Source organism: Lagopus muta, chromosome 12, assembly GCF_023343835.1.
Source record: "Lagopus muta isolate bLagMut1 chromosome 12, bLagMut1 primary, whole genome shotgun sequence".
In the NCBI taxonomy this organism is placed as follows: Eukaryota; Metazoa; Chordata; class Aves; order Galliformes; family Phasianidae; genus Lagopus; species Lagopus muta.
Genome location: NC_064444.1, coordinates 5,814,985 through 5,832,467, shown reverse-complemented (window position 1 = coordinate 5,832,467; position 17,483 = coordinate 5,814,985). Strand labels below are relative to the sequence as shown.

The 17,483-nt window shown below is 38.2% G+C and overlaps 1 protein-coding gene across 3 annotated transcripts in view; it reads left to right on the top strand.

Moving 5' to 3' along the window:
• Window positions 1–1,002: 1,002 nt before the first annotated feature.
• WWOX (WW domain containing oxidoreductase) overlaps window positions 1,003–17,483 on the top strand; it is a 468,578-nt gene continuing 452,097 nt past the window's right edge. For all 3 annotated transcript variants that reach the window (XM_048959036.1, XM_048959035.1, XM_048959037.1), the window contains exons 1-4: window positions 1,003–1,179; window positions 2,787–2,851; window positions 4,429–4,486; window positions 6,006–6,184. In XM_048959036.1, coding sequence (XP_048814993.1) covers window positions 1,073–1,179; window positions 2,787–2,851; window positions 4,429–4,486; window positions 6,006–6,184 — 409 coding nt within the window. In that variant the 5' untranslated portion in view covers window positions 1,003–1,072. The remainder of the gene's footprint in view (window positions 1,180–2,786; window positions 2,852–4,428; window positions 4,487–6,005; window positions 6,185–17,483) is intronic.

Here is a 17,483-nt window from a genome sequence, read left to right as displayed (position 1 = left end):
TTCTTGTGCCCTACCACATTCTCGGTCACCTAAGAAATATTTTGGAAGCTTCCTGGACCAGAAGTGAATATGCCACTGAATTTCCCTTTCCAATTTTCTTTCTTTCTTTTTTTTTTTTTTTTTTTAACCCTAAAGAGTATGGTTACAGCCTGTTTTAATACCCTCAGTTATGCCTGCATGGGAGCTCTCTGTTGTTCATGAGTGTGTTTTTTATCCCTAGCAGAAAAGGATGATTTACTAGGTGTAATTTCTCAGAGGAGCTCTCAATGCAATGGGAGCAGTAGGGCAGAGTTCAAGGTACTTCTGTAGACGGGTAAGAGTGTTGTTAGTAAGTTGGGAGGGAACCAGGTAGGTCAGTATCTCAAGTAGTGCATTAGAACGTTAACTATGGGAGCCAGAGCCCTGCTGCACATTGCTGTGGCTGCACTGCCACCTGGCGCTGCTTCCCGAGGTTACAGCCTCTCTTCAGCGCTGGGTTTGTGTAAAACAGCCGCTGGAGGAGCAGCGGGAAGATGCTGTTGCAGAAGCTTCGACTCGGTTGGGTTATTATATAATATGACAGCGCGTGTGTGTGGGGTCAGGAGCAGTTCAGGGGGCGCACTGAGTAACGGGAACGGACAAGGGCTGTGGTCAGCTGTCACAGCCACAAGCAGGGTGCTGCGCATTAGGTATGAAATGGAAATAAATACTAATCCCAACTCACCAGCGCGCAGTGCTCCGATCCTCGCAGTGACCCTCCACTAACAGCACAGAGCTTAAAGAGTTGTTCCTTTTTCCTTGCTTTCTGGAGCTCTGTTGGGCTCATACCTCGCTACGAACGCTTCAGTCCCCGAATACCTAAGTTTGGCTTTTTTTTTGGTGCCGTCCTGAAAGATGTCAGCTCGGTCCCGTAGGAGAAAGCGGCTCAGTGACACACCTGAGGAGCGCTCCCGCCGCCTCGGACTGCGTTTCCCATGGTGCTCTGGGGCCGCGCCGCCGCGCCATTGGCGGAGACGGCCGGAAGAGGCGGTGCGGGGGCGGCCGCGGTCCGGCGGGCGGCAGCCGTGCGGGTCTGTGCGGAGCGACCGTCCCGATGGCAGCGCTGAAGTACGCGGGGCTGGAGGACACGGATAGCGAGGAGGAGCTGCCGCCGGGCTGGGAGGAGCGCACCACCAAGGACGGCTGGGTTTACTACGCCAAGTAAGGCGGGGGGGCCGCGCCGTGCCGTGCTTGCAGCCCCGTGCCCGCGGGTAACCTCCGTGGGGAGCGAGCGGCGCTGACCCCGGAGCGCGGGGTGCGGGGGCCGCCGCGTGCCGCGCTCTGTGTGAAGGGCGCGCGCTGAGGCTGTTCCGCGTGCGGGAGGTCCCGCGTGCAGCGCTGCAGTTCGCTTTTTAGCTTTCCTCTGTGCAGGAATAGGAGAGAAACGCGCGCGTTGCGAGTTGAACGCGATAGACGCGCTCTTTGGGCTCTTCCGCGTGCTGCGGCTCGGATTTGCATTTGGCACCATCTGCTGTGTCACTGACGATTGCGGCGTCCTCGCCGCTTACAGAAGGGGTGTGCTGCAAGGCGGCTCACTAACGGGTTTGCGTTTGTGTCTTTTTTCCTCTTTGGTGGTTTCTGTAGCCTTAAAGCCTCTTAGCCCTTAAAGGGTTACTCTTCCTCAGGAAGAGGGGAAGTGCCGTGTAGTCTCAGCACAGCTCAGACCTGTGCTGAACTGACTTCATCCCCTGAGTTTGGAAGCCGGGCAGGAGAGGCACTGAGGGACAAGGTTAGTGGGCGTTCGTTAGAGATGGGCTGGGCCATCTTAGTGTTCTTTTGCACCCTTAATGGTTCTCTGTGATGCAGATTCCCAATTCAGGTATCTTTATCTGAAGCGTTGTTTATAAACACTGCGGACTTGTAGGTGTCTGTTTGTCTTGGGTCCATCTTCTGTACTTTTATTTTGATGTCAAGAATTCTTTGAAAAATAAATGGCTTGCAGAAACTGGCCAACCTACAGAATAATAAAATGCTCCTTCTTGGGATGTGTGCTTGTTGTGCAGTTAATTCAGCTGTATGTAGTTAGTTAGCAGTGGTGAAACTGAAGTAATGCCCTTTACATCAGTGGTGTGATGCATCCTTACTAGCTGAGAATGCTTCCCAGCGCATCTAAAACATAGTTGGGATGAAGAAGTGTTGCAGTACTGCTGCTTTCAGTGCATGCTCTACACCTGTGTTAGTTCTGCAAACTCTGGGCATCTGTTTTCATGCCTCATTAACAACACGAACTTTAAACTGGAATAGGAATATTTTGGTTTAAGGCCTTTAAAGCTCTTTGCGATGAGTCAGTTCTGTGCCTAGCTGGTTACCAAAGCTTGGTAGGCATGCATTTCTTAAGCTATGATACTTAGCCTAACAAATAAACAAAATATTAAGTGGTGTTATAAGGTGGTGATGTATTCATATCAGACAGCGGGATCTTATTTATCTGTACTATAAGAACATCCTGAAGGTGAGCGCTGCTCAAACAGGCACTTACTGAATCTCAGACCACCAGCTGTGGTTTCTGTAATAGAAAACGCTGTGAACTGCGTGGTTTTTTAAGAAGGAAGGGTTGCATATGTGGTGTGCATGTTGCTGGTTGCACTTGATCTAGCAATTATTTGTGTATCTCTCAATAACACTGTCAGTTTTTATTTGGAACTTGAGCAGCTCTCAGTGGGGCACTCTTTAAGAATGATCCCATCCTGAGGCTGGATTTTACCAGAAAAAGTATTATTAGACAATTTTTTTTTTTAAACTTAAACTTTTTTTCTTTTTCCCTACAGTCACCTGGAAGAAAAAACACAGTGGGAACATCCTAAGTCTGGGAAGAGAAAACGTGTTGCAGGAGGTTTGTGTTAAACTTTTGTAATGAAGTAAAATTACGTTAAAGAAATCAGTTGAAGATTATGCAGGAGCTATATTGATCTCTCACCTAGACAAGCTGAGGTTGGAAAATATAGCTGATTTCAATGGGGTGTTACTGATTGATGTGATTGTTTCTGTGTAGAGGGTTTGCTTTGCAGATGTATGGCTTTCTTATATTGTTCCAGAAAGAAAAAGTACTGAGTCCAGAATGAAGGCATTTGTAGTAATGCCTTGTCACAGGCTTGGATTCTCAGTTTGGATTCTTGTGTCCTAGTGTCTTTTAGATACAGTATTTAGTATTTGTAACTGCCCACCCATGTATCTCTGGCACAGAGGGAAGTCGCATTAGTCTCACTTTTTTCCTGTTTTTCCTAACTGTTGAACTTTTGTGTCAGAACAGAAGATACCCATTCTTGCAGAGCTCTTCCAAAGCCATATGATTTCTCAAGGGCCTTGAATCAGATCTTCTCAGAAGCTTCTGTGTGTGGTGTACTTAGGGATACTTCTGTGAAGCAGGGAATTGAAGCAGGAAAAACCCTCATGATGACCTCTTAACCTTATCTGAGCTAGAATGGGCTTTGGAGAAAAGAAGAGCTTATATTTGTTGGTAGGATTTTTGAATAGGACTGACTGGATATTTGAAGAGAAAGCTTAACTAAATGTTTTTTTAAAAAAAAGAGATTGCAAACAAAGCTTTTCATCTGAAATGTTTTGTGTAAGTGGATAAATGGTGCAGAATTCTTATATTTTAAATACACTAATACTATATAGATAATAATATAAAAGTCCCTGTTATACCTAGTTTGGGTAATGAAAAAGGAGCATAGTGTAAAAGAACCAGGTGATGCTGTTACTATGCAGTTGAGGTTTTGTGACTTATACTTTGCTTGTATTATTCTGGAGAAGAACTAAAGCCCCTAAGGAAAATGTGTTGACAGTCCATATTTGTTTTGCTTATGGGACTGTAACTTAAATGTTCTTACTAGATTTTGAACTGATGCAATTATAACCAGCCAGTTTCACCTATGTTCAGTAATGCTGTGAAAATGCTCTGTTCAGTACTTGAGTGTCTGTTTTTTCCATCTTTGATCTAACATATCCCATACTTCCTTCCTCCAGGGTTCTGATCTTCCAACTGTTACGTTGTATATAACTTTTCCTACATTTAGTTCAGTGTTTTGACGATTTACTTCATCAGGGTTAGGTACTAAACCATACAGTTTAGTGTACAAGTGTACAGACACCTGTGTATGTATGTACTAGAAACCATGGTAACATTTTGCTGTTTTGTGCTATAATATGATGTAATCTGTATGAAGAATTACTTACTATGCTGGTCATTACAATTGTATAAGCTCTTTAGGTTGTACTTTAGAGAAAAATTGTGTGTGATTAAGAAAGCAACTCTCCTTTCAAGTTCCAATATTTAAGTGCAACAGGAGCCTGAATTACCTACAGAAATAACACAAGCTGTTGCCAACATCTATTTGAGAAATCAGGAACTTCTAATCTGATTGTATTCAAATGCCTGTAAGGAGGTAATGTTTTTGTTTTTCCTAGGTCTGCCATATGGATGGGAGCAGGAGACTGATGAAAGTGGACAGGTCTATTTCGTAGAGTAAGTATTATAAAGATGTAGAATATGGAGAAGTAGAACAGCTGTTTTAGGCTGGGTAGCCTTTTTTTGTTATGATACAGAGACACTATTTATAAGTAAAACTTATAAAGTATGTATAAAACTTAATCAGTATGTAATTACTATGGATTTAGCAACTTCTGAATTTACATTTGTGATTTACTGAATAATTCCATGTGTGTAGAAATAGTAACTTGGGTGGCAGATTGAAGTGACAAATTGCCAATGGATCTTCAGGCAATGTTTATGTAGGTGCATTCAGTTTATTTAACTTCACCAACACACTCTGCATGTGCAAGAGAACTGTTATGCCATGACCTGAACTAGTGATTGAGCACCTGTTGAAGGAGTAGCTGGCCCAGTAAGCACAGGTGCAAACAATTCGCCTGCCCTTCCCATATGACTGGAAGGGGTCCCTCCTGGGCTCATTTAAGGGCTAGCCTCCAAAAGGGGAACGTCTCCAGGAAGAAGGCCACTTCTTAAGAAGTGTTCTGTTCTTAAGAAGGGTTCTAGGGACCCTGTCACCAGTTGGATGAGTCAGCTTTTTCCTGTATGTCATTAGTGATATTCCTAATGACTCTGCCTAGTGCGGCAAAGAACTTACCAGAAGCAATTTCGCTGCTTCCAAGGATCAGCAACATGTGACTTCAAAAACATAATGGTAACTTCATGACTTGGTTACAATGCTGCTTTGAAGATAAAAGATAGAAACAAAATTGCTGCACCTCTGACTCATTGCAGTCTAAAGAACTGAAAGAAAAGTGAATGAGAATTAAGGTAGTGTAGAACTTCAGAAGGTTAAGAGAGAGAGGTTCACAGAAGCAGGAAAAGATTTCTGAGAACAATTCCTTCCTGTGTATTTTCAGGAACAGGATCAAAAGGAATAGTTATCTTAGACTGACATGGCAGAATTAAGAATATTTACAGGCCAAAATCACATAGCTTCTTTGTCCTGTTACAAAGGGCTGAAGACTGAAAGTTACTGCTCTTCCTGATAACTGTCTGAAGAAAGCTAACCTGTGTTACAGGAAGGTGAACTCGACCAAATAAAGCCATTAACATAGCTGATATGAAGTTATTTGTTTTCAGTTGTTTGAAGGAGAAGATGGAAAAAAAGAAAAAAAGTACTGAGCTATATTTCTTGTTGGCATATTGCTTCAAGGGAGTGGTACAGGTCCCTTTTGAAGAGCTCTGTATAGAAGGTAGTATTCCCTAGTATAATGTGATCTTTTTTTTCCTGTGAGAAAATACTGTTTATATGCGAGTGTCAGCTCCAGAATCACATTGTAGTGGATCTGTATACAGTTTCCTCATGGACACTGCCACTGTCAGAAAAAGAGCTAGTAAAATAATTAGCATAATTTTAACAAAAGTGGGGAAAAAATGACTTTGGGGCTTTTAAATAATAAACTGGAATAGTACAAAACAGTGGTTGAAATACACAAAATTGTATGCAAGTACAGTATGGTCAAAGTGGTGTAATTTTTCTGTTCTTTTACAGCCACATAAACAAAAGAACTACCTATCTGGATCCGAGATTGGCCTTTACAGTTGAAGATAATCCAGTAAAGCCACCTACTAGACAAAAATATGATGGTAACAGTACTGCGATGGAAATACTTCAGGGTCGTGACTTGAGTGGAAAAGTGGTTATAATCACAGGAGCAAATTCGGGAATAGGTAGGTTGCCATTACACATACAGTAAAGTGTGACAATCTTTGTCTTACAGGCTAATTTGTCATAATGAGTTTTTCTGAATATCTGTATGCTTGTGGTATTTGAATGTGTTTCACATCGTGTGGATCTAAAGCCTCTAGACAGTAAACTTTGTTCAGGCTTGTGTACTTTTTGTAATAAAAGTGCAGTGTATGTGGAGCTTAGAGGAGAGCCACGTGGATGACAAAGTTTTGAAGCAACTGATTTTTTGGTCTAGTAAATATCGATGGAAGTATTTTATGTCATAAAATATATCAAACGTGACTTAAGGGGAAATGAATAGTTTCTTTTTTTATCATCTTGATGGCTAAGACAAGGAATAAGGTTTGTAATGCTGCAAGGGAGTTCAGACAAAATATTGAGGAAAAACTTTCTAATGGCAGCTAGTGAACTCAGGTAAAGATTTTCTGCAGAGACTGTGGGATCTTTATCTCTGGAGATATGTTCTGCCTGATGATGAACTTGTGTTAGAATTCTATAATGGTTGATTGTTTGAGTCAAAAAGGAACGTCTGTGTTCTCTTAGTATTTTCTAGCTGGTTCATAAATCCTTTTAGACGTGCGTCCCGTCTAAATATCTGTTAGGTAATGTTATTCCTGTAGTTGGTGAGTATTTGAGAGCAGCTATTATATAGATGCTTTTGTTTTATTTTTGTCCTGAAGTTTGGCTCTTGGGGCTGTTCTGAGGAAAGAGAATTCCTTCTCCAACTTGCTAGGCTGTTTGAAGTTCCCCTCAGCAAAGGAGGAGCCACAAGTACAAGAACCATCAGTGTGGTTTGGTGTCAGATTTGAACATGTTAGGTAAACTTAGGATTCACCTAGATCCTAGATAACACTTTTTCCCCACTTATGAGGACTGTACTTTTTCCATTTTCTTCGTGGTGGGACCTTGTGAATATTGAAAACTCTTATGCAAACTTTTTAGAGTAGGATCTTGACTGAAATATATCCAAGAACATTGGAAAAGCAGTGTTATCTGACAAGTACCAGATGGAACATTTAAAGCTTTTTTTTAGTTAGCAATTTGTGCACATATCCTGTAGTCCTTGTTATAGTCCTGTAGATTAGTATTGCAGTTAGTGCAGCAAGCATCCACAAAAAGTTTGTGTTTTTTCCTATAAGATTTACACTCTGCATTTTTAGTACAGAATGTCTTGAAACTGTATCCAGCTGCAGAATTTGCTCTGTGTTCTGAAACTGCACAGTTGTACACTTAAGAATGAGAGCTTCATCAGGAGAAGAGCTGCTGCTTAGACTTGCTGAATGAGCTAAGTTGTTTCATAGATGGTGAAAGATTAATCCAAGGTGTATGATGCTTTGGTCAAGGCTTTTTCCTTGGTTTCTCCCTTAATTCATAATCTGGAGCGATCACAAGCAAGCTATCCTTGCATCAGGTCTTGTTCACAGGCGAAACTATTGACTATAGGAACACGTTCCAAAATGAGCATCTGAAGTGACAAAGAATTGTTGTTTATTGGCTTTCTTTGTTAATTCATCAGCTGGCTGGGTAGTATGCACGTGATTTTTTTTTTTTTCTTTTCTTTTTTGACCTGTTCTTTTTTTCAGTTTAAAGTTAATGCGTGTAGGCACATTTACACAGGAGTTTGTGTACTGTTCAGCCCTGTGTGTGTGCATGTGTGTTTATGCTTATGCACTCTTACAGTTTACTGACACAGACTTACTGTGTACTGCATACACTTTTAGTTTTACCCCATGTCAGATGCATACCAAAGACGATACCAAGACCAAACGCATACCACAAGCTGAAGTATTAATGAAATAAGCCTTAGGCATGTACTTCTTTATGAAGCTGGGACATAGAGTACAGAACTATGAAGCTGATGTAGTAAACATATTTGATTAAGATGGTGTTATGGCCTGTATAATTCAGCTCATGCATAACATGTTGCAGTAGTTCCAGTCTTCTTGTTGGATGTTATTTACTGGTTGCTGTTGGAGCAAGGCTTAAGAAGAAAGCAGTTCTGGGGTTTATGTCTGTTATGTTAGCTTGCTAAAAGTCACACAGATACTTTGAACATGTCTGTTGTGTAATGGATTCCAGTGTGGAGATCCATGTGGGCTTTAGTATGTCTGTGTACTGTTCTTGGATCATCCATGTGGAAATACTAATTTGAATGTGTAAATATGTGGAAATACTAATGTGGAAATAATACCTTGAGCATAGTCTAAGCAATTTTGGAGCTTATTCCCTGTGCTAGAAAATACAGAATTATACATATGCCATTAATTTTCATTACATATGCAATTCATTTTCATTAGCGACTTGACGATGGCTAAAGAGTTACTTTGTTCTTACAGTACAAGAAGCTCGTAGGAGATCAAGAGTTATCAGTGAAACATTTTCTTTTTTTTTTTTTTTTTTTTCTTTTTTAAATTTTTAAATTTTGGAAGGTTAAAGAGGCAGTAGTTCTCTGGCCTGCTTCTTGTACGGATACAATATCGCTTTCTGATTGTTTCACTAGAGGGCTCTGTTGCTCTTTGGAAATGTTGAACAAAAGCAACCAGGTGCTTTTTGGTAAAAGCTCCTGAAATGTTGTGTATGTATTCTTATCAGAGCAAGATTAAATAATAATAATAAAAAATTAAGAAATACATCAGATGTTATCTAAGCTTTATTTTGTAAACCGTGTTGCACTTTCAACTGTTCAAAATTACTTTTTTTAAAGAACAGTTCTTTTTAATATCAGGGGAAGTGTAGTGAATTTGTTATTCTGTGCCTTATGGTGTATGCTGCTGTGTAGTTTTAAGATTCACACAGTGACGTGACCTTGAAATACACATTCTATTTCCTGTATCAGGTAAAGTTGTGTTTAGCCTGTTATGACTGTTAGAATATGAATGAGCAGCAAATTGTAAGTGCTATGGTGGTATATTATGGAGGCAAAATGTGTATGTTCTGTGTAGTCAAACAGGTTCCATGAAGGACTTTTAAAAATCTGTTTCCCAGATTTTTTTTGCAAGACTGCATTCATTATCACATCCAAACTTACACAAACACAATCAACTGCTAGTGTAATATGTTTCATTTTGTGCTACGTGAAGGTCAAAAGACATTTCTGAATTGCCTTTCTGAGGGATGCCCAGATGAAGCACAAATTGTCTCTAAAAAATGTAAAACATTTTTGGCTTCGAGCAGCATGACTTTTTAAAATGCTGAACAAAATCCAGAAACTTCAGTTATAATGCCATTTGTTTTAATGTTTTCCTTGATTATGCTTTATCAGAGATGATATTTAAAAAAAAACAATCAAAAAAAGCAAAACAACAAGAACTGTCAGTTACTGTTTTGGTTAAATAGAATTCTCTCACCTGGTGCTTTTATTGTTATGAAATGAAGTCTTAGCTAGGAGGAAAGTTATATGAAAGTGCTATTAATCAGTTCTTAAAAAGTCACTCGCTTCTTCAGTGAGTTTTCAATCTCCAAATACTTTTGGTGTGAGAAGCTATCTTTATTTCTTCTATTTTTTTGGACAAAACTTCAACATTAACGGCTTTCATTGTGCTGATGCCAAAGATTGGGATATGTAGTTACTATAAGTGCCTGCTTTATAACTTAGGCTCTCTTGGATAACTAACCTCTCTAGTTGTAAATAGTAAAAGCAGAAGTTTCTGTTTTACTCCTCTCCTGTAGCTTTTTACTTTTGATTCTGTTGGTGTATTATGTTTTGTGTGGAAAGAGAAAATACAGTTAGCATCTGTTTTTTTAATCCTTCTTTTTAAATTGATTTAAGTTACTTCCATTTCATCCCTTTAAATAAATGTAGTTAATTCTTGATTATCCAATATCAGCTATAGGGGGAAGAGAATTAGACTTATAACTCATGTTTTAGTTCAAATAGCAGAACAGAATAGAGCCTATGAAGTTTTTGAAATGTGCTGTAAACATATTTATTGAGCTGTATTCCCACTATCAAATGTCATAATTAATTGCAGTGAGTTTGTGTAATTCCACAAACACCTCTGAGCACTGAAAGTGTAGAAGGTACCATTTTGACAATGGGTAACTTGATTATTTACTTATGTGCTACTGTGATGATAATGTTAAGTGATAACATCTCATTCACCCATGCTGGTGCCTTAGTGATAACTATGGATCACGTGGCCGTGTGTTTTATCATGTGCCTTTCACAGTATCACCTGCCCCAAACTCAGAAAGCTTCCTCATGCAGGGCATTACAGGTGTGGTTAGTGCTTGTTGATGAGTACTTAATTCAGTAATGGGTTTTTAAGCTAATATGTGTAGGGGATGCGAAGTTAAACTTCTTGTGGAGATGGTTGAATGTCTGTAGCGCATGCTGGAGAGTTTTTACCAATGTGCTCTATTGGGAATGGAGAGAGATGAGTTGTTGTTGATCAAAAATTGCTCTGTACCTGTAATGAGGAAAGTTTTGTGAAGGTGAGGAATCTTTCTATTAGCACAACTTGCTGAGATGACTTGTGGACAATGTAGCATTTCTCTGAGGCTGGCTTTTATCAGCCTCTTCGAAGTAGGTAACATTTGCTGAATCCTAATTAGAGCACTGAATGGTCTAATTTGACTCAAACTGAGATCATATGGAAAGAATAAAAACAGATCCTTGCAAATACCACTGAGGGCTTTCATTTTAATGGTATTAGTCTGAGTGTCTTAAGTATGTTCCTTGTCTTTTGCTGTAGCGCATGGCGTTTGGTGGTCTAAGCCTGCTGGTGTGTGAATCTGTCAGGGAGGAATAGTTCAGCTCTATTTTTGAGCTGTATCACACCTTGTTCTTGAAAAATTATGTTTCTCTTTGAAAGCACAAACTTTTTTTAATATTATCTATCCCTTGTTTTCAGTTGGAATGATTTTTAAAAATTATAATATTGGCAGGACTTCTACAAAGGAGCTGCTCAAAACAGTGCTCTGTTTCAGTTTCACGGTATGGTTCCATGCGTGGTTTTTGAATTCTTTCCTATGCTATAGCACTTGAATTTTATCATCTTGAAAAAAGCAGCCTGTTTTTGTTGGAGAGTTTGTATTGGACAAAACAATTTCTAAGATAAAATACATCTGTCTGGCTTTGGTCTTTAATATTTTTCTCCATTCTATTCATGTGTTGACTTTGTTCAAAGTTTTCTTAAGTATAAATCTCTTTTCTTGTATTTCTTATAATAGAGAGTAAATAGCAAGGAGTTTGGTTCCTACTAATTTCCTATTATTTGCATCACTTTTTTTTTTCCTCATGAGGACAGAAAAAAAGGGATGCAGTGTGGTGGAGCAAACTTCTGCCAGTGCCTCTTGAATGGTCTTTTTCTCACATCTATTCATCTTTTTTTTCTATTTAATGAAAACAGTTTGAATGATTCAAAGACAAATTTATCAATTTGTGCAGATTAATAAATTGAAACCTAAGAAGGCTCTCTGCATATGTTGTAGAGTGAAGTGCAGAGAGAAGGTAAGAACAGGGGTTTTGCTAAGGAAGTAGATCTTGTTGTGAATTAACCAGCGTAAGCTGTTGTATTAGATGAATTATTACAGCCTTTGCATGCTTGTACGTTTTCATGCTGGAAGTATCTCACATGGGAGAACAGAAGTGGATGTTAATTGTGTTTGATTTCAGGGCTTATTGTGAGACAGACAGATATATATATATATATATATATATATATATATATATATATATATATATATGTAAGTAATATTATGTTTAACTTTGAATTATTTTTCTTGGATGTATCCTAGCTATTCCTGAGATTATTTTAATGGGATAGTTTTGTATTTACTGGGCTTCTGGAAGCACGAGAGAGTTGTTCTTTGATGTATATTGTAGTTTTTCCTTTGTGAACCTTAGCAGAAAAGCCTTGTTGGCCTGGGTGCAGCTGGGTTGTGTGCATGCTTTGTCCTGGCAGAATCACTGGCTGATACATAAGCTGCTGTGATCCATGCGTGTTGACCAAACTCAAGCATGGATTATCTTAAACCACAGAAGTACCTGTACTATAAAATATAAGCCTCTACAAAAGAGTTTTAATTTTTTTTTAATACATCTTAAAAATCCAAGCATACTTTTCTAATTTTTTTTAAAGTGTTGCTTTTCACAGAAGTCCAGTACTTACTAGTGGGCATGAATTTTGTTGTACCAAGGCTTTTGGGGAATGCGAGTACCGTTGTTATCTAGCTGAGGCTGCTGCTTGCAGGCATGACGTATTTTCTTTGGATTTTTTATTTGTTACTGGCGTACATTATGTGCGTAATCAGTATGGAAAAGCATGGTGTAACAAAGGGAAAGCGCCTGCGGGATGGACCTCCTAAGTCATTCTTTTGCTGAATGTTAGTAGCTGTCAGTCACATTAGTCTTGATGTGTTTTGAACAATTAAACTACTAAAAGCTACTTTTCTAAGCTCTGAATAATCTCTGAAGGGGGGTTCTTTTAAATTATGGTGTGAGTTCTATGGTTTATGGTCGGTCACAGTGATTAATTTTTTCATGAGTACCACTGCTCTAGTTTTACTCTGGCTTAGTATTGTGGAATACTGGTATTGCTCTGTTTCACATAAGGCTGCTACTGTCTACTTGTTACCTACTGTAAATATTAAAAAGTCCTCTTGGACTTACGTAATTTATTTTTCTTATTGAGTAAGCTGAAAATGGTGTCAGATGTTCATACTGCTTTTCATGCCCATTTTGATGAATCTATTTATTACTTCTGTAATGAGTAGTACACATGGTTGGTTAGCCAAGTTATTGAACTTCATCAACCTTGCCTGAAATTCACAATGCACATGAAACTTGTTGTAACGTGTAAGAAATTGCATCTGAACGAAAAGGTTCAATAATGATTACTTCTTGTAATAGAACCTTTTTAGCAAAGGATGGGATGGAGCTGTATGCCCATGCTTATATTTTCTGGAATCCATTTTACAGGAGAATAATATCTGTAGAACAGGAGTCTTCCTATGTGGTGCTCATTTTCTTGTCCTCCTTGCCCTTTTACTTTCTTGTAGGTGTGTGTGGGCAAGCAACTGTCGCAGTTCAGTGTTGATTATATTTACTTCCATCATTTGCATGTACTGTAACTTGAGGTTCAGAGGAATCAGTGTTGCTTGAAGAAATAACAAATTTCTAGGTTACAATATCTTTGCAGAGGCTGTATTTGTTGCCTACTTGCTATTCATTGTTTAAGTAGCTGTATCCGATTCTCTAATTGGATTTCCTTTATTTTTGATATCTAAACTTGAAATTATAAAACTTGTTGGGCATTTTTTGTTTGTGTTGATAGTCAAAAAGCTGCCTTTAGGCAAAAAATCACTGCTTGTTTAAAAGCTTGTACGAAGGATCTATCATTGGCTTGCAGTACAGCCAAATAAATGAGAACAATGCAATATTGTATATTCACAGATCCAGAAGCCTTGAGAGTTTTTGGTTATGCTCTTCTGCTGCTGGCAAGCATGAGAAGTGTCTCTTGCTTCCGTTACAGACATTAAGTGTGCTACTTGGGATTTTGGGAAATGCATAATTAATCTTGTTTTATATTTATAGCAATATATGGCTGCAGTAATTGATCAAAGCGTAGAGATTATGTCCATATCCACTTTCCAGTTCAAAATGGGAATTGTTCTGTTCTGTGTTAAAAAAGTGTACTTGAGAATTAGTCCCATTCTTCAGTGGAATGTGTAGTTAAGGCATATAGAATAGAAAATATGACTATTAGAACTGAATAAAGAAAGCGTTTTTGGAAAAGTTCCTTATTTGTTTGGGTCTAAATCCAGCTGCAAGCACTTGATGAGAGGTATAAATCTTGTTGAATGATTTTTTTTAATGCCAAAGGTAAATTTGAGTTATTTTCTACCTTAGAGAAATGTGAAAATGCTCATGACCTGCTTGGCAGCAAACTTCTAGCATCCTGAGTGAATGAAGATTGAGAAGATGTCTTAACTGTATATATTTTTCAATCTAATCTGTGATCAAAGGGATATTGATTGGGCCTTCTATCTGCTAAACACTTAAGGAAAACAAAAAGTTGTGTTTGCAGTGTAAGGCAGAGCTATGCTTAGTAATGGTATGTGATGTAATTTGATGAATACGTATCACTTCGTAGACTCTATGCTCACAGTTATTTACCTAGGGAATATGTCGTAGAAAAAGCAGGCTGGATTCCTGAAGCAGGAACTGGGCAGGCTGGTTTCTGGATGATCTTCAGTGCGCTATTCAGTTTGATTCTTGCTAGCTACAGGTAACAATTATGCTTTCTACCTGCTTACAACGATGTCATAATGTATGACTTATGTCTGAAAAACAGGGGGTTTTTGAAAATGTCAAGTATGCTCTTTCTCCTGGCAGTTCTCCCTATTTTAGGTATTAATTTTTTTTTATACTAAGGCATTTTTGGATTTAACACTCCCTTCCCCAAACTAGTGAGGTTGAAGTTTTTGGTAGATGAACGAAAACGTGACTTCAAAGATGATTCAGTCAGAAGTCCTTCAGCTTCTGTGTGGGTTGCCAGTATTCCAGCTGTTAGCAGGCAGGCCATAAATGTGGTCATCTAAGCAAATATACCGTAGTTGTGGTGGGAGAGTACACTTGATGTATTTTCATGTGCTGGAAGCTGAGGTGAAGAGGACTTAAAATAAATAAATTTTTCTGCACATGGCCTTACGCTACAATTTAATGATTTCTAATTCTTGTTTTCCATTCTTCTTTCTTTTGTGTTAATTTTTTGTTAATACTCGTCTTGCTCTTCATTTTTTCTTTCAGAACTCCATCTTCTGCCTTACTTTCTATGTTGGAAACACGTGATGGATCATTTGAGTTACATAACAGCTTCCCATCTCCCTCTTTCCTTCGTAGTTTAAAACACACCCAAAAGGTTTGCCAGTTTTGAACCTTAGGAGGTCTGTACCCATTATGAATACCATCTAATCCAGAAAAAGTAGAATTTTAAAGAAATTACACAGGACTTTAAATTTCCAAACCTCTGTGTCTCTTTTCTTTCCCTTTTCTGGCTGTCTCCTTTCATTTGCTTGCACCAGAATGAATGAGAAACTGCATCCTTCCTGTATTCAGTGCTTTCGGTAGGATCCTGAAATTACTCTTGTATTAAAATCTTCAGTTGCTTAACTGAACAAATTGTATTACCTCATTTTCCCTGAAGACAGATGTGGGTAATGACTGCCAGAAATCAACAGTGTTGTACTGTTCAGCCTGCTTATCTGTTCCTTTTTCCCCACAGCACAATGTGAGCTCTTCAGAACAGCACCTAGCTGCATGTGTTTGATCTAAACACACTTTCGTTGACCTAAACTGTGAACTATTCAGGACAGAAACTTGGTTTATTATTTATTTGTCTTGCATATGTTCTGTTTGCGTATCTAAATAAATAGCAAATTTGTTTTAAGAAAAGCAGTTTGGTTCAGTTTATGCTGCAGTACTTCTTCGGTATCTTTACATACAATTGAGTATTTCTCATGAAATAACTTAGAGATTAAAGCTTGGAGGATCTAGTGCTTTAGCTGACAGCACAGTATGTCTTTTAATTATTCTGCCTTGGATGAAATATTTCTCTTTATTAAATTTACTTCTTACATTAACATTGCACTGTTGTTCTTGCCAAAAGGAGATTCAAAACATGCAACTAATTTTTTTGTTATGTTTAATTAGGGCTCAGCTCAGCAGTACAGAAAGCTATGATACTGTTGGTTTATAGAACAGAAGTGTACTGGAAAAGTAACTAGAAAACTTCTGGCTTTTTTCTCCATTTTTGCTTTGGTGGGAAAAACTGTTTTGTTGCCTAAAGCTACTGCTGATGCAAAGAGCAGCTTTAGAGAAAGAGAGTTTGCCAGTCTTGTTTCTCTCTGCTCCGAATGTGGTCTTTTAATGTGATTTTTAAAAAATGAAAGGAAAAAAAAAAAGCTTGGGACGGTCAAAGATATTTTTTAAAATTCCCTGGCCTTTTTTCAGCTGTCTGAGAAGGTTTGTGTGAGAAGGTGTTTTAAAAATAGCAGTGGTGGGGCAGAGAGCGCCACAAAGCTTTTTGGGGGTAAGATGAAGGAAGTATACGCGCCTTAAAACAGCACTGAAAACCTAGCTGATCCTGAGTATCTGATCAGGATTTTTAATAGACCCAGTTATGAGCGCTTTCATGATGGCACTTCTTACACACTCCTGAATAGTTTCCATTGGATTAGCTAGAAACTTGAGTCTTTTTATGACTGGCCTTTGATACTTGCTACTGATGTTAGTTAATCCTTAATGCTTTACTATGTCTGTGAGTGTTATGAGTTTTGTTGCTGCTGCTTCTCTTTAACTTCCGTCAGCCTTATTATAAAATATGTATGAAGCTACAATCAGATGCACAAGAAATTTATTTGTTTCCTTAATAATACATTTGTGTAATGGTACTCCTAAATAGACTGATTTTTGTTTAAATTAAAACCTGGTCGCTTATCCCTTAGTGACTAAACATTCAGAAATGGTTGCTTACTGTGAAATCACGTGCTGTAAGTGCCATGTCAAATCTGATGACTCAGTTCTGATCTAGGTTTTTTTTGAGATGCTGCTTTGATGTTAATTTACACTGAGCAGGTTTTTTACTTTTTGGTACTCTAGATTTTAGTTAAGCTTAGTTTGAAAGTGTTCATTTTGCATTAAGAATAAAAGGAGTGTATTAACATAACTGTAGTTTAACAAAATATTTTGTTTGTCCCTTATGAATATAAACAGATGTAATTCTGAGAAGAGGAATTTTAGCTTTTCATTTACTAAAATTGAGACTATAAGTCGCACTAAAATAACTTCTCATTTCAGGGCAAAGTTGCTAGCTCAAGTTTCTTGTAAAAATACATTGAACTTGTTCTTCAACCTTGGTAATAATATATGTAGAACTTCAGGTAGAAAGTTTGTTGGTTTTTTTTTCTTACCTTAGACAGTTGTTGTGCACTGAGTTGCTGTATATTCAGATGCTTATTTTCCCTCTGTGATATGTTATCTGTTACAAAGGAAATAATTTATGAAAATGGAAAAAAACAAACAAACCAAACCCACCCATATTTTCACAAAACCTTGAATTATAAAGCCAAATCCTAAATTCTGATATATTCATTTTACATGCAGTAGTTGATTCATGTCAGGCAAAACTGGCTGAGTTGCTTGCAGGGAGCCACACTGACATTTTTATAGATAATCAAAAGAAAACATGAACTTATTCTATGCTTGGAGAAACACTGTAAAGAAAAAGCTCAAATAGAGCAATTTTCAATTGCAGATGTAGTGCTAAGGTATGACAA